This window comes from Lolium rigidum, chromosome 3 (genome assembly GCF_022539505.1).
Source record: "Lolium rigidum isolate FL_2022 chromosome 3, APGP_CSIRO_Lrig_0.1, whole genome shotgun sequence".
Classification (NCBI taxonomy): Eukaryota; Viridiplantae; Streptophyta; class Magnoliopsida; order Poales; family Poaceae; genus Lolium; species Lolium rigidum.
In genome coordinates this window covers 9,900,250-9,924,020 of record NC_061510.1, presented here as the reverse complement: position 1 = coordinate 9,924,020, position 23,771 = coordinate 9,900,250, and the positions used below count along the sequence as shown (strand labels likewise).

The window sequence follows — 23,771 nt, the reverse complement described above, 5'->3', positions numbered from 1 at the left end:
ATATGGTGTGCTATAACTTCTCCTAATTTTAATGTGGAACTAAACTTTACGCTTGGACCTCTTATCACTTCCTAGTAAGCTGTCAACAACATAGGCTCAATATGTGAGCTCTGAGATATAACCATGAAAAAGACCCATTATTTCAACATTTATTTTTTTCTTTGGACCTTTGGACGTGTGTGGCACGCACATACTATGATGTGATGAATGGCAAACCTAAACTTCCCCAATACGTACACACTATCACAATTCTCCAATGTTTTTAAAAGAACTTTCTGCAATGTACCGACAAAAGACAAATGTTTAGCTAGCTCGATAATGTTCCACAATCATAGTTCGACATTTTGACAAGTTTTCTCGCGAGCATTCCAGCCAAGAATTTCTCGCGTAGAAAGCTTACGATCGTGTTGCTACTCTGCTGCAAGAATCCGACCACATAGGCGGTTCCGACGAGGTCGATGCTCCTCCACCGCCGTATCCCGGCGTACTTCTGCAGACCCGACTCAATCCTCTTCTTCTCTGCGACACCTCCTGCGCTATCACCGCCAGCGCCAAGGATTGCCTCGCCGAGGCATCTCGCCAGGACGACGCCGTCCTCCAGCGCCGCGCAGCCGCCCTGCCCCAGGTCCGGCGTCATGGGGTGCAGCGCGTCGCCGGCCACGCACACGTTCCCCTTGCTGATCGTGGCGAACAGGAGGGAGAAGGGGGACCGGAACCGCAGCGGCGCGGCGGGGGCGTCGTCGCTCACCTCGCTGCTCTGGATCAATTCGAGTGCCTCCGCTGGTACCTTGGAGCTCCTCAGCTTCGCGAGCACGTACTGCTTCATCTTCGCGCCGCTCTCATCGACACCATCATCTGCACGCCATCGCGATCGACATTATCATAAGTTAACACCAGATCGAGTATCGGACATGTGCAATCGCCGTGGAAACCCACCGTCAGGGGAAGGAGACCATGTGTAGAACCAGTAGACGTCGTTGGCGTTGCAGGGCACATAACCGAAACGGAAGCCATGGCCATAGAACTGCAGGAACTTGGGCTGGAAGGTGTGGCCGTCGGGGTAACAAGCGAGGCCCCGTGTGGCTGAGCGCCCGGAGTAGGACGGCTTGGCGAGCCCCAGCCATTTGGACACCACGGAGTTGATCCCGTCGCATCCAATCAGCACCTTCGCTGTGAGAGTTGAGCCGTCGGCAAGATGTACGATCTTGGAGTCGTCGTGTTGTTCGTCGATGGAGACGATCTTGGAGGAGTAGCGGATGGTGCCCTTCGGCAGCTCCGCCGCCAGAACCTGGAGCAGCACGTCTCGCCTCACGCAGCGGAATTCAAAGGGTGCTCCTCCTCCTCTGACCAAGCGTACGAGTAGGTGGTTAATTCTGTTCATGTTCAGCACCGGGAACCAAGAAACGAATAGCTGAGCTAAACAAGTCCCGATCATCTAACTCACTGCTTTCCCGAGAAATCCAGTTCTCGTGCCACTGTTCCCGTGGACGAGGACGCGACACGCAGCGCCTGAGCCTGCACATGGAGGTTCCTGATCTTGTCCCCGACGCCCAGGGCGTCGAGCGCGCGGAAGGCGTTAGGCCACGTCGCGAAGGCGAACCCCGACGCCCGGAGCGCCGGCGACGACTCCAGCACCACGCTCCGGACCCCTTTCCTGTCACCACGCAATGTGAATCTGAAAGCCACCCACCGGCAGTCCAACACTCTGCAGCCTGCGCGAACACATACCTGTGCAGCCCGAGCGCCACGGCGAGGCCGGCGAGTCCGGCGCCCACGATCACGATGTCCTCGCCGGAATCCTCCTGCTGCTGCATGCTCGCCGCTGCTGCCTGGTTTTAGTTACCAATTTACGAGAGGGAAAGATCGCCTGATCCGCTGTTTAACACATGAATCGAGCTAGAGCTCCTCGTGGTCGGATATATAGAGCTAGACGAGTGACTGGAGCTGGGCGATTGACGTCATTGCTGATTATATGCTGGTCTAGCTCACGCTGATCACTCACTCGTTAAAGTCACTACTGCCCAAGAGAAATGGATAGCCGGAAAAGGACACCTCACAAGTACTGTAGCAGACAAACATCCACACGTCACGTTCGATCGGCCGGAAAATTCCACACCTCAGCTCCAGTCTATCCCTCTAGCGCCACGCCTACGTCACCGCAGACGCTGGTTAATTGTCTTGGCTGCTTCTTTTTTTTTTGAGTTTTCACCGGGGGCGAGCGCAAAGGCTCCCACCTGAATGGCTTTGTATTCATTTCATCGGGATCGGGTGAATTCCCCGATTTTTGTAGAACATGTGTATAGAGATCAGAGCATCGGGAGTACAGAAGGAAGGGAGGGGAGGTACACGCGCGAAGGCATCTCAGTGCAGGAGGAAGGAGAGCCACACGTCCACGTCCCGACGGTGCTCCAGCGGTAGGCGAGCGCGCCACAACACCGCATCGTCCCTGCAGAGTTTGCGGAGCAAGGTGACCGAAGGCGCGAGCTCGTTGAAAACGACATCGTTCATGTGCTTCCAGAGCTGCCAAAGGCACATCAGGCGGAGGGTGGAGGCGGAGCCCGGGGGAGCGGCGGAAGGGAGAGCACAGGTGGCCGCAGAGGAGGCGAGGTGACTGTCGTTTGGAGACGCACCCAGGGAGGCCCAGAACCGCCGCGCAAAGGGGCAACCAAAGAGGATGTGACTCGTAGTCTTGAGCGGCTCAGTGCAGATGGGACATCCGTTGTCCGCGGCAGCGAGGATACCCTTGCTGAGAAGGTTGCTCCGGCACTGGATGCGGTCTTTCACGGCGAGCCATCCGAAAAACTTGACCCGGGAGGGGGCGCAGCTGCCCCAAATGAACTGGTGGTGCTCGTCTTGGACACCGCCAAAGGTGCAGAGCTTGTAGAGGGCAGAGGTGCACAGCTTGCCGCCGGCCTTGCTGCAGAGCGGGAGGGAGCGCTCATCGACAGTATTGCCCAGGCGGATGGGAGATAGGATCCTGAGAAGGTCAGCGCGCTGCGCCGCAACGACGGTGGACAGGCGCGGGGCGAGGATGATGTCGAGCCCATGGGCGAGCACCTGCCGCACAGAGGCACACTGCAGTGAGAGAAAAGCTCCGGCATGGAGGTGGCGAGGGGCCCGGAGGGGAGCCACCAGTCGAGCCAAAACGCCGCACGCGCGCCGTCCCCAACTTTGACCCGCGAGATGCAGCGGTATAGAGGAAGGAGGCGGCACAACGACGCCCAGTGAGCTCCAGAGAGGGACGTTGCCGAGTCGTCGCGATCAAGGGGAATCCCAGACCCACCGAGGCCAGGACTCGCCCGGCGCGTAGTGGAGCCGGTGAAGGAGCTTGAGGAGCAGGCAGGTGTTCTGAACGGCGATGGAGCGGATGCCAAGCCCACCCTCGTTCTTGGGGCAGCAGACGCGATCCCAGGCGACGAGGCATTGGGCGCCATTGGCTTTATTCGTGGCTGCTTCTTGATCCAAGACTCTCTTTCGTTCATGACAAAGCTGATGAAAAACATGAAAATATAAATTTTCTGGGTGGTACTAATATTTATCCGCTTGATTCGCCAAATGAGGAAAAGAAAAGAAGATGGTAATTTTTCCTTAATACCAGATTTAAAGGAGAACACATGAATTTTAAAATATATTTTGATTTTCCTTTACAAACCCTATGAACGAAGTACGAGATCAATGACTTTGATGGCATGATAACAACCTAAGCATACCAATTTGTGTGGTTTGGCTTTGTTTTATTGGGATTCTTGGGCCTTCTCTATTCTTGCGATCCGAACAAGCAAGTTTACATTAATATGTGCTTCCAATTCTCAGTTTTGACAAAGATTCATATGTATTCCATTTCTCTCTCAATATCTACGTATTTAGAATCCCGTGAACCAAAGAGGACATTTCGTTTGTAATGATGAAAAAGCAATGAAATTGCAATGGGCGTGGATTAGTTGCACCGCAAGAAAATGCACGAATTCTGATGGATGATTATATATATGCCATTATGTCATTAAAACAAATAGGCATTCTCATGAGGCTGATCTCGACGGAATTCTTTGTAGTTTTATCCAAAGCAGACCATATATAGAATAATTTCTATGGTTTGTAGTCATAAGAACCAAACAATTTATGTAGTAAATAATCCTAAAGAGTTGAATCTTGCGAGATTCTTATGAAATTTCTTTGAACCAAAGAGGCCCCAAATTTTAGGTTTCTAGACCATGTTTAGTCTAGTCACCATAGAACTAAATTGGTGTTGAATTTTTTTCTACTCCGTATAATTAATTCGGTTAAACTTAAATTAGTGGGAGGTAGGACAAACCTGTCACTTGAATATAGATGTCTAGTATGCACGTACTAATTCTCAATGGCGAATGTTTTCATACGTGATCTACACAATATATAACAAATAGGGGAGCGATGGAATTGCAATTTTGTTCTTTTTTTGCATATCCAAAAATATGACATATTATTTAGCGATATTTTCCAGAAATGTAGACACATGTATACTCCCTCCGTTTTTATTTACCCTGCATTTTGGCTTTAGCCAAATTCAAAGTTTCTAAAGTTTGACCAAAGATATAGCAAAACATATCAACATCTATAATTGCATATTTACATAATATGAAAATACATTCCAAGATGATTCAAATGGTACTAATTTTACATTGTAGATATTAATATTTTTTTTCATATATTCGTAGTCAAACTTTGTATAGTTTGACTTTGACTAAAACTTGGTAACTGTGAAGGGAGGGAGTATGTACCCATGGATTGTTTTTGGAGTTTTGTGAAACTTGTAAATATCATTTTCTTGTTTTAATTTACTAATATTCTGGCTCAGGCGGTGATCCCGAGAGCTAAAACCCCTTGAAATATATACATAATCCAGCCCAGCCATTAAGATTCAGTGGCCCAAGAAGATTTCCTTACTTCCTCTGTCGGCAAGGCCCAAGAAGTAGAAGGCCCAAACATAGGGAGCGAGGGGTGCACCTGTCAGCACTAGGAATTTTGCTTCTTCTCTCGTCTTTCTCGATAGAAAAGCCGAGCGACGGGGGTTTAGCCTTGGCTTCTCCTTTTCTCTCTCCTAATCTAGGGTTTCCAGCTCCCACCAGCCACGAATCCCCCCATGGATTTCGACGAGTACGAGTACCTGGAGAAGACCGTCGAGGCGGCCGCGGCTCCCTCCAACGGCGCCGCCGCCGCCCCGAGATCCGAGGGCAAGGAGCGCAGCTCCCGCCGCCGGAGCAGCGCCGGCGACGAGGAGCGCGACGACGGCGAGCGCAGGTCCAAGCGCTCTCGCTCCGAACACCGCGATAGGGACCGGGACCTCGAGAGCCGCGAGCGCCACCGCAGCAGCCGGGAGCGCCGGGACCGTGACGAGAAGGAGAGGGAAAAGGAGAAGGAGAGGAGGAGCCGCGACCGTGACCGTGACCGCGAACGGGAGAAGGAGAAGGAGAGGGAGCGCAGGAGCCGCAGCAGGTCGGAGCGCCGCCGTGAAGACGACGACCGCGAGCGCCACCGCGAGCGCGACTACCGTGACCGCGATGTCAGGTGCCAATTCATCCATGACTCTCAGCTTTATCCAAGTAGCTGTCATATGAACCGAGCGATATTTGCTAGTATTATGAATTTCAATCGTCAATCCACTTTTTAGTAGCTATGGACCTTAGGGATACATATAGTCAAAGTTGCTCCGAATGAGAGTTATGTTCCGCAGCCATTGCCCAATTGTTGTACTTCTTTTAGGCCATTGCATTTTATCGTATAAACCGAGTGATGTTTTCTATTATAAATTCCACCGTCAGCCGCCTCTTTCAGAGCTGTGAACCTCATTATGGTTACATATAGTCAAAGTTGCCCCAATGACAATTATGGTCCACCGCCATTGTCCAATTCTTATGCTTCTTTTAGACCATTGCATTTTATCACAATCGTAATGTGCCTGGGTGGCTGAGCATTTGCGGTTGTGGATTGTCCATGCGCCTCTAGCCTGGTGTGAGGCTATCTCTTGATTCTACCTCACCCACCCCCTTGTACTTGCTATGTGGTCGCTGGTCTGCCCCCTTTTGTACCCTACTACCCTCCTTGTTTGTGAGATAGTGAAAACGTTCAGGTGGGCGACCACTCTCTGTTGTTTCCCACCCCCAAAAGTGCCTGGGATGGCCATATGACCTTGGAAGGGAAAGGAATGTGTTATCCTTCTTACATATACAAAATTTCCCCCAGCATAGCATCCATCTACATATTTTGAACAAGTTTCTATAATAGCCAGACATCAGCCAATGATTTATTCCGCTACTCAAAATTTTGCTAGTCGCAGATCTAGGTTTCTTAAAAGTAAATACAGTTAGTATGGACCTGCAGATTGGATATGCTAGTGCCGTCTTCTGTTGGTCTTCATATTGAGCGTGACCTTGGATTTCAAGTGATTTGTTGTGGGTTCCTTTATTATGTGACGTTAGTTAGCATCACATAATAGGGTATGATCATCCGTGTCTCTGAGAGCAATGATGCCATCTGTAATTACAGATTTCCTGCATCCAGAACATGGAGCTGAACTATATTTCTCCTGTTGCAGAAATCCTGCTGGAGGGGTGTATTGGGATTTTTCACCGAAGCATTGCACCTTATTGTAAAGAGGACTCAATGTTTGTCCCCTTGCACAAATAAGCTATTAAAATTTTTCTCTCCCCTTGCAGGAGATTTTGAAGTCAAGTTGCCTAAATGATGCCTGTCTTATAATGCAGGGACTGCCCCTTTGCTTTTGTTTATTTTAAGGTCTTGCGACTCGATGGAATGTCGATTTGCTGGGTATCTGTTTGGCAGTGGGCCGTCCTAGAAATACTCCATTCTAGCGTGCGAAGCAGCTGTTTAGGCTCTCTATCTACCTAATTCTGTTTCCCTCCTTGTTCTGCCATAGTATTAACTTGTTCTGGCATAGTATTGACTTGTCTGGCCACATATCTTGCCAAAATTTTCCTTGGATTGCCTGTTTGTAGAGTAATTTGTGGGTTGTGAGAAAAACCTGGAATGCAAGCTACTGGTGGACGCAATCTCTCGTCCATTTACCATCTTGTCAATAAGTACACCTCCTTAATATTTTAAGGTCGAAGCCTTAACTCGTTAAAATAATCCACTGGAAAGAAACTACCAGACCATGTCGAGTCCCATTTCCTCTAAAGGAGGATGTTGATTCCCATCCTTGGCACCCACAATAAGATTGTGCCTTTCAGGAATATAGTCTTATGTCTGTGTCTCATTACAGTGGTGTTGTTCTTGCAATTATAGCTCCTACCCTTGATGGTGAGTAAGGATTCATAATGACTAATTAGAACATTTTGTTTACAATGGTTGACAAATGCCAACTCCTATATCCAAGTTGCGACACCTCTCACATATACCCACGGTCTTGTAGCCTCTTGACCTGCAGATAGCATGACTGGACTTGTATTGAGAAATAGAGGGGATATTCTCACTGTACAATTGCAAATCTTTGAACCTACAATATAATGTACGTTCTGATTTCTTATTTTCTGTTTCCCCTGTTCTGTACATACAAGCTTATGAATATGTTTCTCTTTGCAGACGTAGAAAAGAAGATGGTGCCGAACCTGAAGCAGATCCAGAAAGAGATCAAAGGACTGTATTTGCTTTCCAGGTTTGTATTCACAAAAAAAGTTCCACTTTGTGGTCTAAAATATTTGGAACTTTATAATTGTAGCTAATGACTATAAGCATGATGGCAGCTATCTTTGAAGGCGGATGAAAGAGATGTGTATGAGTTCTTTTCAAGGGCTGGGAAGGTAGACCCACTGCACTTACACCCTTTTTGTTCTAGTAAACAGCCTATTCATTTTACTACCCAACAATGAAATATCTTTGATATGTGCACTACATACACTTTTAGTTTGCTGGATATTTTTCTTATAAATTAAAGAGATATCAATTTGGTTCTATTGAAGGAAAAACTATTTTTCTAATTAGTATAACCCAAACTTAACAGATGTATCTTTATGCCTTGTTTTCCACTTCCTCTATGTAGTGATAACATATTTTCTGTTGCTGTTCATTTATTGCTTTTTGCGCATTAACCAATCTTTGTTGTGTAATTTTTTGTAGGTCCGGGATGTCCGCCTCATCATGGACCGAAACTCACGACGTTCAAAAGGAGTTGGGTGAGTACATAATTTTTTGTAGGCCCGGGATGTCTTGCATGGTTATTTCATCATTGCACTCTTGCTATTCTCTTTTTTTTAGATGATGAATAGACAATCATATTTTGATAATTAGCAATGTTGAACATTAAACACATTTGCTCCACACCATTGGATACTATTTTGTGCATTTCAAATGACTTTGGTAGAAGTAGGGTGCAATTAAATTGTGTCTGAGAAAATAAAGTAAATTTGTTATATGATTTTTTTAATTGCACAATATTTGTCCCTAGAAATAGAGAAGAACTTCTTGACAGCTGATATTCTGTTTTTTTGTGATGCTATTGCATTGCCAGGTACATTGAATTCTATGATGTTATGTCTGTTCCAATGGCCATTGCTCTCTCTGGTCAGCTGCTTCTTGGTCAACAGGTGATGGTTAAGCCATCAGAGGCTGAAAAGAATTTAGTTCAGTCAAATGCTAGTTCAAGTTTAGCAGCTTCAGGTGGAGCAAGGAAGTTGTATGTTGGAAATCTTCATTCCAATATTACGGAAGAACAATTGAGACAGGTAAATAGTCAAACATATAATGTAGATTAATGGGCATTGTTTATTTCTCTTCAAAATGCCACAATTATTACTGTTGCATATGTATCCTGGTTATGAGGTGTGCATGCTATAGTGATTTAATGGGTTTCTTTTCCAGGTCTTCGAACCATTTGGACTGGTTGAGCTTGTCCAGCTGCCTGTGGATCCACTTACTGGACTGTGCAAAGGTTTTGGTTTTGTTCAGGCATGTATCTTGTTGTGGTGCAGTCCATGTTTCTGTTTGTGTAATTATCAGCTTCTAACTTTGCTCTCTCCCATCACTTAGTTCGCCCGTCTTGAAGATGCCAAATCTGCTCAGAGTTTAAATGGTCAACTCGATATTGCTGGAAGGGTAATCAAGGTAAGCATTTTTTTATGTGTTACTTGCAGTCCTCCTGTTGTTAGCTCAACTCGTTTAGTAGCATTACGCCACCTGACCTCACATATTGTGACCAGGTTTCAGCTGTGACGGACCAAGGGGGAATGCAAGCTAGTGGGGCAACGACGGGAGATTTGGACGATGATGAAGGTGGAGGCTTGGTGGGTGTCATCTCTGCGAGAATTTTTTGTTACTAGGATTTTTTTGTACATATATGATTTCTCTTGTTTAAGTTGGATTACCTGGGATATGATGCTCGTATTTTACATCAGAAATTGGGAAAAGGTTATCTTGGTATTCAACTACCCCATTGTGTAGGTTTAGTGTCCATCCAGTCAATACTCTATCCACATTTGCATACTCTTTAGTAGTAAATTTGTTTTATTCTACCATACTGCTGCGGGTTCTGAGATTTCTAGTGTCTTCCATGAATGATGTACGTGGATTGCATCAGCGATTCAGTCTTTTCTTTTTAATATGCCAGTACACCTTTCCATGATCATCTGTTTTCTGAGTAATCAGCTACTCGTATTTTACATCAGAAATTGGGAAAAGGTTAACTTGGTATTCAACTACCATTGTGTAGGTTTAGTGTCCATCCAGTCAATACTCTATCCACATTTGCATACTCTTTAGTAGTATTTTTTTTATTCTACCATACTGCTGCGGGTTCTGAGATTTATAATGTCTTCCATGAATGATGTACGTGGATTGCATCAGCAATGCAGTCTTTTCTTTTTAATATGCCAGTACGCCTTTCCATGATCATCTGTTTTCTGAGTAATCAGCTATAAGATCACTGTTACACCGGCGGGGACTGAACGAGGCTGTTTTCAAATGTTATGTAGATAGCTTAATATCCCTCTTTGTCGTTTGACTTGTATATACTGATCTATGTAGGCACTGAATGCTAGCTCGAGAGCTCTTCTTATGCAGAAACTGGACCGCAGTGGCGTTACAACCAGGTATATTTTTTGTGAAGTGGACGGATTCTTTATGTTTTAATATTGTTCTATACAGAATATTTTCTTGATTTGACAGCAGTTTTTTTCCTTTTAGTCTTCCATTGCTTTATTATCACTCAGTTCTTGTTTCGTTAGCAGAAAGCTGTTACTAAAGATAAAGTTTGGCTGTTCTTGATTCGATAGGCACGTCTTCACCAAAATAACACTACCCCCGTTCGGCCGTTCCATAGAATAAGGCGTTGTATAAAATTTTCCTTAAGTCAAAGTTTGACCAAACTTATAAAAAATCTATTACTGTGATATTATATAGTTATAAGATGAAAATGTATGTCATGATGTATCTAATGACATTAATTTGGCATGGTAGATGGTACATGTTGATAGATTTTTCTAAAATCTTGGTCAAAGTTTGCATCGTTTGACTTTTGAAATAAATTATATGCCTTACTTTGTGGAATGTAGGTAGTATGCGACTTTTAAGGTTAAATTATAACTGCTTAGTATTTGTATTATGAGCATTAATTTAAATATAATGATGGCAACTCCCAAAAGCCTAAAACAAAGCTCGGGCTACAATCTTTTCTTTTTGGCTTAAACAAATTCTGAAAAAAAGTATATAGAATTATAGATGTATAACATGTATGTATAGATTTTCGAAGAATGTTTTCACCAGTGACCTACACAAAAAAGTCAAATGTGAAGACAAGAAAGTGAATTTTCAAATGCCTACTTCGAGCCACTAAATATTTTTCAACAAAAATTGCATGTTCGTAATATCATCTTCGTGTGTTGGTACAAAAAGGCTCTGATTTTTTTTTGAAACATCAGAATAGGATTTTTTTCAAATTTTGAAAAAAGGCTCCATGTAGCCTGGGCTCCATATTGCTTCACTCTCCCAACACACACTTGCTCGTTTTAGTTTGAGTTATTGCCATGATGCCGCTCATCCTTAATTGTGTCATAACTGCTTAAGATAGTTACGAATTTCTGACATTTGAAGTTGCCCAGACAACTGTAGATGCTCACTCATATGTATGTGAATACTTGTTCTCCTTAATTTACTTAATTTGTAGATCAAGGATTGCATAGCCTTCAGTTTATGGTTGATTCGTATAAAATGACCATCTGTATCCAAATCTTTCGTTATTGACATCTACTATATTATCGTCAGGATTCATCCACTACTACAGCAACACTGTTACCATGTATATCTAGCTTGTGAAGGTCATTCTCCACGGACCTCTTCCAGTTCTTTGGTGTACTTGGTTTTGTTGAAATGTTTTATTTCACTGCAGTTTTAACATTTAATATTAATTACATTAACTATGAACTTTAAGAGGCTTTCATGAGACATGAGGAAAATAATGCAATTTTATATCTAACTGTCAATTGCATTGACCGCGAGTTCAAGATAATGAAGGATGATTTCTTGACATATGAGGAAAAAACCAAATACTTCTATATTCTTGTGGTGTCTGGCTGTTGCATATATCAACAAGCTAGGTTGGCCTGAAATCTGAGCCATGATACTTTTAATTTTTCTTCCTGTTAGAAATAATGCGTGAATCGTTAGTTTATCATAAACACATATTGCTTCGGTCTCTCGGTATTCCTACATAATGCTCTCGTTTAATGTCTGCTCCTTTTGTCAATCTGCAGTTTGACTTCTGGGATGGGTGCTACTGGTGTGAACACTTCGGTGGCATTAGCACCTGCATCCGTTCTTGGTGCACCTACAGCCACTCCTTTGCTGCAAACAGCAATATCTGGTCTCGGTCTAATTCCAGGGGCAGCTCTTCCGGTTATCACCCAATCCATTGGCACGGCTCCACCGAGTGAATGCCTACTGCTCAAGAATATGTTTGATCCAGCTGTGGAGGTTATTTATTCTTGTTATTTTTAATTGCCTGCAGTAACAGTTTTCTTGTTTATTAGTCTGGAAATCATTTGATAATTTATGAATTTTTCTGTGCAGACGGATCCTGATTTTGATTTGGATATTAAAGATGATGTTCGAGAAGAATGTTCTAAGTATGGTCAAGTAAGGCACATTTTTGTGGACAAGTAAGTAAATCATATATTGTTAAGCCATGCATTCAGAATCTATCTTTTTGTTGGTTCACTAGTGGGCATGCTGCATTATTTAAACTATCTGTATCTTGTAGAGTTCATTGAACTGAAAACTGTACGGGATTATCTTGACACAAGCATTGCCTTTTCTTGTTTGCTTGCTTGGTAGCTAATATACTACAGTATGAAAGCTACTTGCCTAATCCAGAATCCATGAGATTCCCATAGCTTGAAGTGCTGGACCATAAAAAATCTGCTTTAAAGCTTGAACTGTTCTATTTTTATTGTTTGTTGTGCCCATGGATAGCAACAGGTCTGCTCTCCACTGGGCAGTGCCTTCTCATCCCCATCCCCATTTAACAACCGGGGACACTTTTTTCCCATAATCTCATAATTTCATGATTTTTCATTTCTGACACATGGAAATAAGCAACTTTTGTACTCCCTCCGTCCCACGAAGGTTGTCTTAGATTTGTCAAAATTTGGATGTATCCAGATTAGTGGGACGGAGGGATATGTGGTAAAATGACAACAAATTGGTACAATATGTTAAATATTATTGAAATATATTACACTAGACACAATATTGCAACATATTACATATAAAATATACCAATTTACATCAATATATAAGTATATATAAGGGGGCATAGCAGGGAACGGGGATGGGGAGACCTTTTTATCCTCATCCCCATTTTAGATAGCAGGGATCAAAGTTCCCCATATCCTTTCGCTAATAGATGATTTCCCCACGGGTTTGCGGGTAATGGTGTTCCATTGCCATCACTCGTGCCTCCCTGCACCTTGCTTTAAATCTGTACTTTGGTTCTGGAACTTCATGTGTAATATATATCACATACTTGTGACCTAATGCCAAGTTCAAATCGTATCTGCCTTGAGAGAACATGTCATCTATGCAATAATGGCAATTATCATGGCCTAACCCTAGGTGTTGCCTTTATTTTGCAGAAATACTGCGGGCTTTGTGTACCTGCGGTTCGATAGCATACCAGCTGCTATGGGTGCACAGAAAGCACTCCAGGGGAGATGGTTTGCGGGAAAGATGATCAGTGCAACCTATATGGTATAAAGCTCTCCTTCGTTAATGTTAATATTTTTCTTCTTTTGCAATTTTGGTTGATCACTTATGAGTTTGTTGGTGTTTGTTATGTCAGTCTACTGAGCAGTACGAAGCGAAGTTCCCGGAGCTAACTGGGTAGGAGATAGCTGCTTGCTTTGCTGTCGTGTACCTGCCCTTGTATACCGCAGAATTCGAGCATTGTTGTATGGAGAAAATTGTCTCTTGGTCAGTCAGTTGTAATATGATCCATCAAGCATTCAAGCAAGATTGTAGCAGTGAACTATTGGGGTGATCTGCAATTCAGTTAAAAGATGCGGTTTGGTGATGGCAGCTTTGATCTCATAAACTGGATTTGGTACTGTCTGTTGTACATTATTATTGCTTGCCTTGCTATAGTATTTTTCTTTTGTGGGAGATGTACTTCATTCATTATCTATTGAGGAGTTTATACACTATTTAACAACCGTGTCATACAGCCCTGATTAATGGCCATTTTAGTTAGTTCATGAGCTAAACTATTGCACTCTCTTCTCTAACCTTACAGATGTTAAAATCATCAAACTGGGTCTTGGACAAGTTGATCTCTTCATAGATATATAAGTTTTGGCCTGAAGTAATTATTGTTTCTCTTACTAGTCCCACAACCATGGCATTACCATGTGCTGCGTAGGAGTTCTTACAGCGTGTTTGGCAATGAATGAGAAGTGGCATGGGGGTTTGAGAGGAGGGAGTTCGTCAGGGGTTAGGCAATGGGGCTTTGTTTTCTAGTCCCAATCCTCTCTGACAATGCTGGGAGTTTTCTTTAGGGAATTTTGCATGAAGTGTTCTTTTTTCATCGGTGGTTCTAGCCAATCTCACCAATTCCCTGTCCCATCTAAATTCCCTATACGCTCAAACTCCCATTCTAGGAGACTGGTGTCATCGATGAAAGTTTTCCAGTGTTATGCATGAATGAAAGCAGTATCTTAAAACTGATACAGAGTTTCTTGAGATTGATGAAGTTATCATAGATGCATCGCTATCAACGGAAACGTCGCCTCACACTGAAAGAATAATGCGTAGTTATAAGACATCAAAGTGTTGCCTTCCTAAGATCAGTGTTGCCTTCCTAAGATCATCTCTAGTGGCTCCTCTATACGATCCTCTAAATATGTATAAATGATCATGAGCTGAAAAAACGGTTTCAGTGGCTCATCTAAACGGCCATAGAGGACCATCCATTTTCTCTACTCATCCTCCAAATTTAGAGGACGGAGCGAGGACCATCCAAAGCAAAATCCTTCTCCGCGCACGCATCCCACACACATATGAGATCGAGAGTAGTTGAAACCATGTAGGCATGTGAAGTTAAAATAGAGCATATGGTATTTATTATAGATCGATCAGCTAGCTATACTTTTTCCAGATTATGTAGATTAGAAATTTTCACCGGTGATCTAAAAAAAAATCTCAAGTTCATGAAAGGAGGAGTGTACTTACGTTGTTTTAATAAAGTAACTCAGCATAGTGTCGTATCTTTGAGCTATGCTGACTTTTCTGTTTTCTTCTTTGATCGATCCGTGAAGCACTGTGGCAACAGAGACGGCATTGAACTCGCAAAAGAAAAGAGACAACGTTGCTAGTTCTTTTTGTTTGTCGCATAGACTTCTTTTTATCGACGGACTCCTCTATTCTCGGAACCACCATGGCTATCTAGTTTAACCAGGCAGGCAGCGAGCACACCTCTCTTTTTTTCTAGACAGACACCTCTATTCTTGGCACTTATTTTTCAAGATAATACGTGTCAAACAGAACACCTCGTTTTCACAACAAACAATGTTCATTAAATTCCAACTGTAACTTTTAGATGTGACCATCAAATATACTCCCACCGTCCCAGTTTACAGGGCTTACGTGTATCCCTAGATCGTAAATTTAACGATGATAATGCAACATATATATTACAAAATAAAGAGCTGGTTGATGCAGCAATCACCCTAGAGGATGATTTCAAACAAGTGCAAGAAGAGAAGCGCAAGAAGGCGAAGTTTGAACCGAAGAAGTTCATTAGCAACAAACCTAACACCAACTTGACGTTCAAGCCCATATACAACCCCAGTAGCAACAGGAGGACCTCGGGATCCTAGTTTATGGCAAATATCATCTGCCGTACCTGTGGACTTAAAGGATATTACTCGAAGGATTGCCGCAAGCCAAAAGTGATATGTTTTGGTTGTCGCCAGGAAGGGCATATGCTCAAGGATTGCCCTAACAGAAATAATGGTGGAGGAAAGTCAGGAGGAGGAGGGAGTAGGAATGGAAACTATGGAGGGAACTGGAAGAACAAGAAGTCCTTCGGGAAGCTGAACTGTACCTGTCTGGAGGAAGTGATCAATTCGGATAAGGCTGTCATAGGTACGCTTCAGATCCTTACTTATCCTGGCAAAGTACCCTTTGATACTGGTGCAACCACATCATTCATTTCTCAACAATTCATCATCAAACATGTGATAAATTGCACTAAGTTAGAAACACCTATTGCCATACTATCTGTTGGGGGAACGATTTTAGTTACCCACGTCAAGCAAGAGCAAGTCATCAAGATCCGCGGATGCGTGTAAGAGGTCCACTTAACAGTGAATAAATAAAAAATATAGACGATCTGGATATAGACGTTCCACTGAAAAACTTAGAACATCTAAAAGGAAATCTTTATAGATAGTCATCTATATGGAGATATAGAGGTCCTCATTTAGAAGAACCACTAGAGATGCTCTAACCATCTAACCACACATGGTTCTCTTGGTGGTTACCTATGATTTAGAGCACATAAGAGTGATTGGTTTGATACCCACCTAAGAGTGATTGGTTTGATACCCCTCTTGAATATTGAGTTCAAATCTTTTTGGATGATGTAACTCTTATTGCTAGCTAATAAACTTATTTGAAGTAAAAAAACTGCAAAAGGAGCTTTGGAGAAACGCAAAACATTCACCTACCATTCGGATCTTAAAATTGGAAAAAAAACATTGACATTTCCATAAAATTTCCAGAGACACGAAACATGGCGCCTATGTCACTTTTCTATCTAAGATTCTACAGAACGCAAAACGTCAAATCAAGCGTGCCTTTCCATCCACCTTTTGTGCCGCTTTAATTTTCGTGCGCTTCGGAAATTGCGTGTGAGCGAGCCAGAACCAAACACCCATTTTTACATGACTAGTTAGTGTGCACGTGCAACGCACGTCTTCACAATATAAACATGGTTTATATGAACTCTATGTTTCCAAAGTGTCTTTTCTGAATTCAGATTATATTTAACAAACTAAAATAGTTTTATTACAGGACACGGCCAACTCGCCGAGATCCTACTAAACAAATCTAGTCCATGAGCAATAACATTGTTTTATCTATCTAGAAATCATTTGCAAACTCCACACTTCGAAATCTAGTCCATGAGCTAAGTTCAGACTTCGAATGCATGCAATGGCCTCAGAAGTTTCACCAACAGACTTCGAAGGCATTACATGTCCATTCCAATCACGAAGCACCGCCCCATAGCTTCCACGGTTTAAATTTTCACAGAACCTTGGATCAACATTCAGCTTATTGAAGCCATGATCGGGATGTTCCACTGTGTCACTATTCCATCGCAATCATCAGAATACTGTTTCTAACATGCACATGTCTCTAACATATAAATATCGTTCAAATATAGAATTCATTTCTTGGAATATTCAGAGTGAATAACATAATGTTAAGAATGCATGTACAATCTTTTGAAAGTCCTATATGCACGGATCATGGAGTAAAATTTGTGACTCTATGATAAAAAGAGAACTACCGTCTAATTTGTACGTAGTTCCAACTTCCAAGACATCATCAAAGCTACAGGTCTGTACTTTCTCCAAATAAATGTGGGCATCACCCTGTTAAGAGCAGCAAAGAAAAACCTCAACAATTTGCTCAACTGTATGTCCTCTAGTAATTAAAATATATACCCTGCTCATAAACTGTATGCTTGCATTGCGCTGTCTACAACTTCCAAAATTCCTAATTCATCTGCGACATACAGTTGCCAAGGACATACATCTATCACAAACAAAATAAAAAATCTCATAGTATTACCAAAAGTATACATTAGCACATATATCTACTTTTCTACTCCCTCCGCCCAAAAATAAAAGGCACATTTTTTGCACGGTCTTTGATGCATAACTTTAACCACTAATATATACTAAAGTATATGGATTGAGCATGTATCTATTAATTGTATCGTTGCATTCATCTTACAGTTCTCTTTCGTTTCGCATATATTTATACAAATTTTGTGGATACACTATAAGTATAAATTATAGTCAAAGTTGTAAGTCATTGACCCGCGAATTTAAGGACGCCTTATATTTTGGAACATAGGAAGATAAACTTGCATAACCTTGTCATCTTGCAAGAGCATCAAATCTCATAGAGGGCAACATGCAAGAGTTTATACTCCGGCATTCCGAGAACAATAGTATTATTGAGATCAATCGGTAAAAGAAGTTCTAAATTTGTAATATATTAGGCAAACTCCTTGGGAAATTTAAAAACATGTGTCCTATATTCTATTTTAGTTCTGAACTTTGTCATAGGTCGAAAATTCGAAGTGAAATATGAAAAAAATGCATGATAACTCTCTTTTAATTAATTTAAAAAGTTCAATGGAATTGCTTATAGGCCGTCAGTAGAATTGCTTATACTAACCCTGTCATCTTGAAAAACAAATGCATGATACTCTATTTTCGTTGTCTCTCTGTAAGACATGGGCGTAGGTCCTCAGTAGGATTGTTCTTTTGTGTCTAGTATTGTAATCAGTTTGTACTTCTGGCCTTGTTTGCTCTTCCTTCGTTAATCTATATCCAATGTAAAAATAGAAGAAGTTAAGAACGATATGTACAGGTCAAGATAAACTTTGGTACTTTTTAGGGATAATAAACTGTACACAAATGCATCATGTATTTTAGCAGGATAATAACACTGACATAATTTCGTGAACCTAGTTGGCTAGTTTGCATAAACATAAGATGGATGGCTGCTGTCCGGCACCCAAAGCTGAGCGTGTATGCGAGCTGGTGGTCGCAGAACGTGGCCTGCTCGGGGCTGGCGGCCATGTGCATGACCGCGCCCCAGAGCGCCGAACTCGCGCCGGAGCGCGCTGATATCCGCAGTCAGCACCTTACCTTCCGCTGTTCCGCGCCATACCTTCCGCAGCACCGCCGCCGCCTTGTCCACCGCGTGCGCTCTCTGCCGACGTCAGCGATCTATTGCATGCGCCCTTTGCCGACGTCGGCGATCCATCGCCTCCCGGGACTGCAGACGCGATTGGATTGTTGGTTCAGTCCGTTTGATGGTCTTCTTTAGCGTGCCCTTTGTGGAATTATTTGGCGATATGCATCTAATGCACATAACGTGGTAAGATATGGTGGTCGGGGAAGCGCGATGGGAGGATCGGAAATAAGGGTGTCGTGTGATGATAGGAAAGGAAGGGAAAATTAGCGTATTAACTTCTCGTTAACAACGTAACATAAATCTGGTGGAATTGATCCCTAAAAATCAGCACGGGGAGTGTGGGGCGTGCGCCGTGCGAGGAAGGAGGTAGGGAGAACAGACGATCGTGGACCGTGTGATCTAAGTGGATGGATGGTCCAGATTTATTTTTCCTACGGCACTTCGTGCCTTTATAAGTAGTAGAGAATAACGTGGTAAGATATGGTGGTCGGGGAAGCGCGATGGGAGGATCAGAAATAAGGGTGTCGTGTGATGATAGGAAAGGAAGGGAAAATTAGCGTATTAACTTCTCGTTAACAACGTAACATAAATCTGGTGGAATTGATCCCTAAAAATCAGCACGGGGAGTGTGGGGCGTGCGCCGTGCGGGGAAGGAGGTAGGGAGAACAGACGATCGTGGACCGTGTGATCTAAGTGGATGGATGGTCCAGATTTATTTTTCCTACGGTACTTCGTGCCTTTATAAGTAGTAGAGATAAGATGGATGGCTGCTGTCCGGCACCCAAAGCTGAGCGTGTATGCGAGCTGGTGGTCGCAGAACGTGGCCTGCTCGGGGCTGGCGGCCATGTGCATGACCGCGCCCCAGAGCGCCGAACTCGCGCCGGAGCGCGCCGATATCCGCAGTCAGCACCTTACCTTCCGCTGTTCCGCGCCATACCTTCCGCAGCACCGCCGCCGCCTTGTCCACCGCGTGCGCTCTGCGCCGACGTCGGCGATCTATTGCATGCGCCCTTTGCCGACGTCGGCGATCCATCGCCTCCCGGGACTGCAGACGCGATTGGATTGTTGGTTCAGTCCGTTTGATGGTCTTCTTTAGCGTGCCCTTTGTGGAATTATTTGGCGATATGCATCTAATGCACATAACGTGGTAAGATATGGTGGTCGGGGAAGCGCGATGGGAGGATCGGAAATAAGGGTGTCGTGTGATGATAGGAAAGGAAGGGAAAATTAGCGTATTAACTTCTCGTTAACAACGTAACATAAATCTGGTGGAATTGATCCCTAAAAATCAGCACGGGGAGTGTGGGGCGTGCGCCGTGCGAGGAAGGAGGTAGGGAGAACAGACGATCGTGGACCGTGTGATCTAAGTGGATGGATGGTCCAGATTTTTTTCCTACGGCACTTCGTGCCTTTATAAGTAGTAGAGAATAACGTGGTAAGATATGGTGGTCGGGGAAGCGCGATGGGAGGATCAGAAATAAGGGTGTCGTGTGATGATAGGAAAGGAAGGGAAAATTAGCGTATTAACTTCTCGTTAACAACGTAACATAAATCTGGTGGAATTGATCCCTAAAAATCAGCACGGGGAGTGTGGGGCGTGCGCCGTGCGGGGAAGGAGGTAGGGAGAACAGACGATCGTGGACCGTGTGATCTAAGTGGATGGATGGTCCAGATTTATTTTTCCTACGGTACTTCGTGCCTTTATAAGTAGTAGAGATAATAACGGCTGCACGTAGGAGGTCGAATTCATTCCCTCACCTGAGGCCTTGTTTAATACTATAGTTTTAGTGGGATTAGTAGGGATAATCTTCTCTAAATTTTAAATCCCCGTTTATTCTAAACGTATGTTTGACGCTAGAGTATAAGCGAGTTTAATTCCATTTATCTCCACTTTTTCTTAAATTTTAGTGTATTTTTTTAATCCCAATACTCTACCCTTACCTAGTGGATTGAGAATGGGGTTTTGTGAGGATCAGGTGACAACAGCGGTTCACCCAATACACTAGAGTACCCTACTAATCCCCACAAATACTCTAGTATCAAACAAGGCCTGCTATGATATAATCAGTCGGCGGTGGTGTGTTTAAATTTGGGGATGTCCTGGTAAAGAGACTTGGATTACCAGACAAAGTCGTAGTAGGTTTACCGATTCTATCTCTAGTCTTACTCGGAGCTTGGACCCTTCCCCTCTCCCGCTACAGTGTAGAGGGCGTTTTCTTGAGATCCACTAGGATATCCACCTCGCGAGCAAGGGGTCGGTGATTCCCCGCCCTCCGGCGGCGGGAGGATGGCGAATCACCGATTTCCTGTTTGTACATAGCGTAGGTTCTCTTAGGGTTCCGCTCGCCTGCGTTGAGGAGGAGGAGACGCCGGCGATGCAGGTTTTGAAGACGGCGCCTTCCCCCTTCGTCGGTGGTGTTCTCCGGAGCTCCGGCGGCGTGCATGCGTCTTCCTCGAGCTCGGCGTTCTACGGATCATCCAAGTTCTACTTCCCCCATACAGATCGGAGGCGGCCGATCTGGTATCAGTTGATCTTGAAGTTGAAGATGACTTGGAGCTTGGCGTTGAAGACGACGGCTTCGGATGTAGGTCCTCAGGGGCCATTGACCAACGACTTCCTGGCCGTGCGGGGGTTGCTCCCATTCCATGGTGTTAGAGGAGCAACGGTGGATCCGGCGCGCCACCAGCTCGTCCTCGTCGGCATTGACATCGGGGTCTGGAGGGACCTATGTGTAATTTTTTGCTTTCTTCTATCCCTCTTTGTAAGACTCAAGCTTTAGTGTCATTTTCTATTCCCGCAAAAAAAAAAAGATTCTACCTCTAGTCTCCAATAATCTCTTGCACATACGCGTATTTGTGATTAGATCTGTTGGTCGATCGTCTCGTCTCGGCGTGTGAAAGAAGAAAAATCATGTCGCTCGTGCCTGCACCGTAAGTCTCTTGTTCGTTGTATTCCGCCGTTAACGCCGCCACCTCCCCTCCCAAGGAAATCTCTAAGCCATAGTACCTCCCTCGCCGCCCTCCATGCTGCCCGTAGGACGCCGTCGCGACCCGATGTTGTTTTAATGTATGGCTATAGCCCTAGCCCGAGCAAACTTACTTTTAGGGTTGATGACTCTGATATCAGACGCGCTGAGCCTCAACACATTGTCTCTGCCTCTGCACCTCCGTATCCTGTTGTCACCAACCAAGGACAGAGAAATTCTGGCAACGCCAAGCCTGACCGTAAATTAGATTTCAATCTGGGGATCCGAACTAGTGAGCTACTGCGCACTATTTATCTACATGAACTTCTGACAGAACATTGCCACTCAAATTTCTAACTAAATCCAATGCCCAATTTGAACCACCTAGCCAAACTTTCTTTAATTCTCTTGCATGTGCCCGTTTTGGGGCAAACAGATCAAGCACATCAACAGCTCACAGCGTGGTATTCAGATGAAAATATTGTTTAGATCAGCTTGTTCTTTCTTCTTTCTTTACTCTCTCTCCAACCAGATTGTTTTCTTACATGACAACTTCCCTCTATTTTTATTTCAGGCGTGAGGACAGGGAACCAAATGTCTTGGCCTCGAAGGAGTTGCTTGACACTACAAGACTGGAGGAATCGTCCATCACTAGAACTTCCTCTTCCTCTCTGCCACAGTCTCCATTGTATGAACCCCTCTCTCGCTCTCGCTTCTGTTTAAATCGCGAGTTCTTTCCAATTTTGATCTTCTGCAGAGTAGTTAGGACCGTGGTTCGTGGTGCAGGTTTTTCCATTTTGGTCTCAGCTTGATGTTTTCGAATTTCTTAAACTACTTGGGCAATATGGTTGGAGGGGGTGAACCAATTTTGCAATGCATACACGAAGTAGCAGATTACTCGTGTTCTACTTTATTTCATATTTCTGATATTGGACCGAAATCAAACTTTTATGTTCCACTTCAGGTGTAACGTGCCAGATATCTTGGAATTGGAGCTCAACATTACTCCCTCGTTGTCTTCATGCGTTACTTCATTGACGCCTACTGGTCTACTTATCAAACATTTTGTCAGAGTAGATAAAGGGGGATTTTTCCATACATATCCTGATTGCGGTGGACCATTTCAGAGCTTACAGGAAGCTCAGCAAGCTATTGACTCTTATCATGTTGTTGAGAGAAAAAACATGTAAAGCCTATCAACTTCCTTAGATTTTTATTTATTTCATTGTGTGTTCTCACTTAGATAACAAGGCTATATTAATTTTGAATTTCACAGGATTTTTTTAATTCAAGGGAATATTTGCTGTAACCGTTGTAGAAAAGTTGAAATAGTAAACAGATCTGAAAATTCAAAACATATAGAGAGATCGATGCTGTGCCTTAAGTATATTTATTTTTACCTGACTCGTAACTTATACAGTTGGGCAGCTAATAGCCTGCCACACCCATGGTAAAGATGACCATAGTTAGAACAAAGGATTGGTATATTTTTCAAATAAAAACTGCGTTGACAACTTAGTCTTATAAACATTTAGGCAGTTCTGTTTTGTTTTGCCTTTTTTGTTTATTACTACCAACTACCAGGAGGTGGTGTTTTGGCTCATAGGAGCAAATGCTCCTATTATACAAAATAATTAAAAAATAATTTTAAAAATGTCAAAAAATTCTGACAAATTTTTTTTGCTGTACATCGTGACATTCTTTGTTAGTGCACAAGTTTTCATGGAGAAACAATATTTTATGTGGCGTGTACAAAAAAGACAAAAAAATGTCCTGTACGTAGTCGTGTTATAGCATCAAAATTTGTCTTTTTTACAGGAGCCACCATTTTTTTTAGTTTCTTTTGAAAACTTGTGCACGAGCATAAAATGTGTAGATGTACATGAAAATTTTTACTTTAGAATTTTTTGACACTTCGAAATGTAGATTCACATAGTGGGAGCAAATGCTCCTATGAGCCAAAGTGAATATCCCCAACTACCATGATTTTTGTCATTAATAGTGCTCTATATCTAAACTAGGTGCATGGATGGACTTTCCTCTGAGGATAGGTTTGTGCGGCATGCTTTATACTGGCCTCATAATGGCACAAGGAAAAACTCTGCAGAAGCCTATGATGCCATGGCGACCTGTCGCCCTGTCCGGGAAGTGGTTAAAGCTCTATTGGACAAGTACAACGATGACAATACTCATTTGGTGGTATGCTCTCTCTCTCCCTCACTCCCTCTTGACTTTCTTGTTTGCATGATTCCAATGCCATCATATTCATGTCCATATTTTTAGGATCCTGTATATGAACTAAAAGAAATAGTGAACTATAAACCATGC

At 43.4% G+C, this 23,771-nt stretch overlaps 2 protein-coding genes across 8 annotated transcripts; one reads left to right on the top strand and one right to left on the bottom strand.

Moving 5' to 3' along the window:
• Positions 1–283: 283 nt before the first annotated feature.
• LOC124694436 (monooxygenase 2-like) lies at positions 284–1,848 on the bottom strand. Of its 2 annotated transcripts, none has more exons than XM_047227420.1 (4): positions 1,729–1,848; positions 1,445–1,654; positions 937–1,343; positions 284–855 (listed from the first exon to the last, which is right to left on the bottom strand). In XM_047227420.1, exons 1-4 carry the CDS (start codon positions 1,812–1,814, stop codon positions 308–310), a joined length of 1,251 nt encoding a protein of 416 aa, XP_047083376.1. In that variant the 5' UTR covers positions 1,815–1,848; the 3' UTR covers positions 284–307. The 2 variants fall into 2 exon arrangements, with proteins under 2 accessions (XP_047083376.1, XP_047083377.1); XM_047227421.1 differs by having other exon boundaries at positions 937–1,340.
• A 3,232-nt stretch (positions 1,849–5,080) lies between these two features.
• LOC124701168 (RNA-binding protein 39-like) lies at positions 5,081–13,576 on the top strand. 6 transcript variants are annotated; one of them, XM_047233216.1, is made up of 14 exons: positions 5,460–5,544; positions 6,572–6,641; positions 7,579–7,651; positions 7,740–7,796; positions 8,113–8,168; positions 8,504–8,717; positions 8,854–8,940; positions 9,022–9,096; positions 9,192–9,275; positions 10,015–10,079; positions 11,739–11,958; positions 12,055–12,143; positions 13,119–13,233; positions 13,325–13,576. In XM_047233216.1, the coding sequence occupies exons 1-14, from the start codon at positions 5,538–5,540 to the stop codon at positions 13,367–13,369; spliced, it is 1,257 nt and encodes a 418-aa protein (XP_047089172.1). In that variant the 5' UTR covers positions 5,460–5,537; the 3' UTR covers positions 13,370–13,576. The 6 variants fall into 6 exon arrangements, with proteins under 6 accessions (XP_047089173.1, XP_047089171.1, XP_047089172.1 ...); XM_047233221.1 differs by lacking the exons at positions 5,460–5,544; positions 6,572–6,641 and adding exons at positions 6,896–7,296; positions 7,409–7,504; XM_047233215.1 differs by lacking the exon at positions 6,572–6,641 and having other exon boundaries at positions 5,086–5,544.
• Positions 13,577–23,771: the final 10,195 nt, after the last annotated feature.

Coding starts and splice junctions, on each gene's coding strand:
- LOC124694436 (XM_047227420.1), bottom strand. CDS start 1,814: ATGCAGCAGCAGGAGGATTCCGGCGAGGACATCGTGATCGTGGGCGCC. Junction 1,655..1,728: donor GTGGCGCTCGGGCTGCACAG/GTATGTGTTCGC, acceptor GCGTGGTGACAG/GAAAGGGGTCCGGAGCGTGG. Junction 1,344..1,444: donor CTGGATTTCTCGGGAAAGCA/GTGAGTTAGATG, acceptor ACGCTTGGTCAG/AGGAGGAGGAGCACCCTTTG.
- LOC124701168 (XM_047233215.1), top strand. CDS start 5,120: ATGGATTTCGACGAGTACGAGTACCTGGAGAAGACCGTCGAGGCGGCC. Junction 8,169..8,503: donor CGACGTTCAAAAGGAGTTGG/GTGAGTACATAA, acceptor TTGCATTGCCAG/GTACATTGAATTCTATGATG. Junction 8,718..8,853: donor CGGAAGAACAATTGAGACAG/GTAAATAGTCAA, acceptor TTTCTTTTCCAG/GTCTTCGAACCATTTGGACT.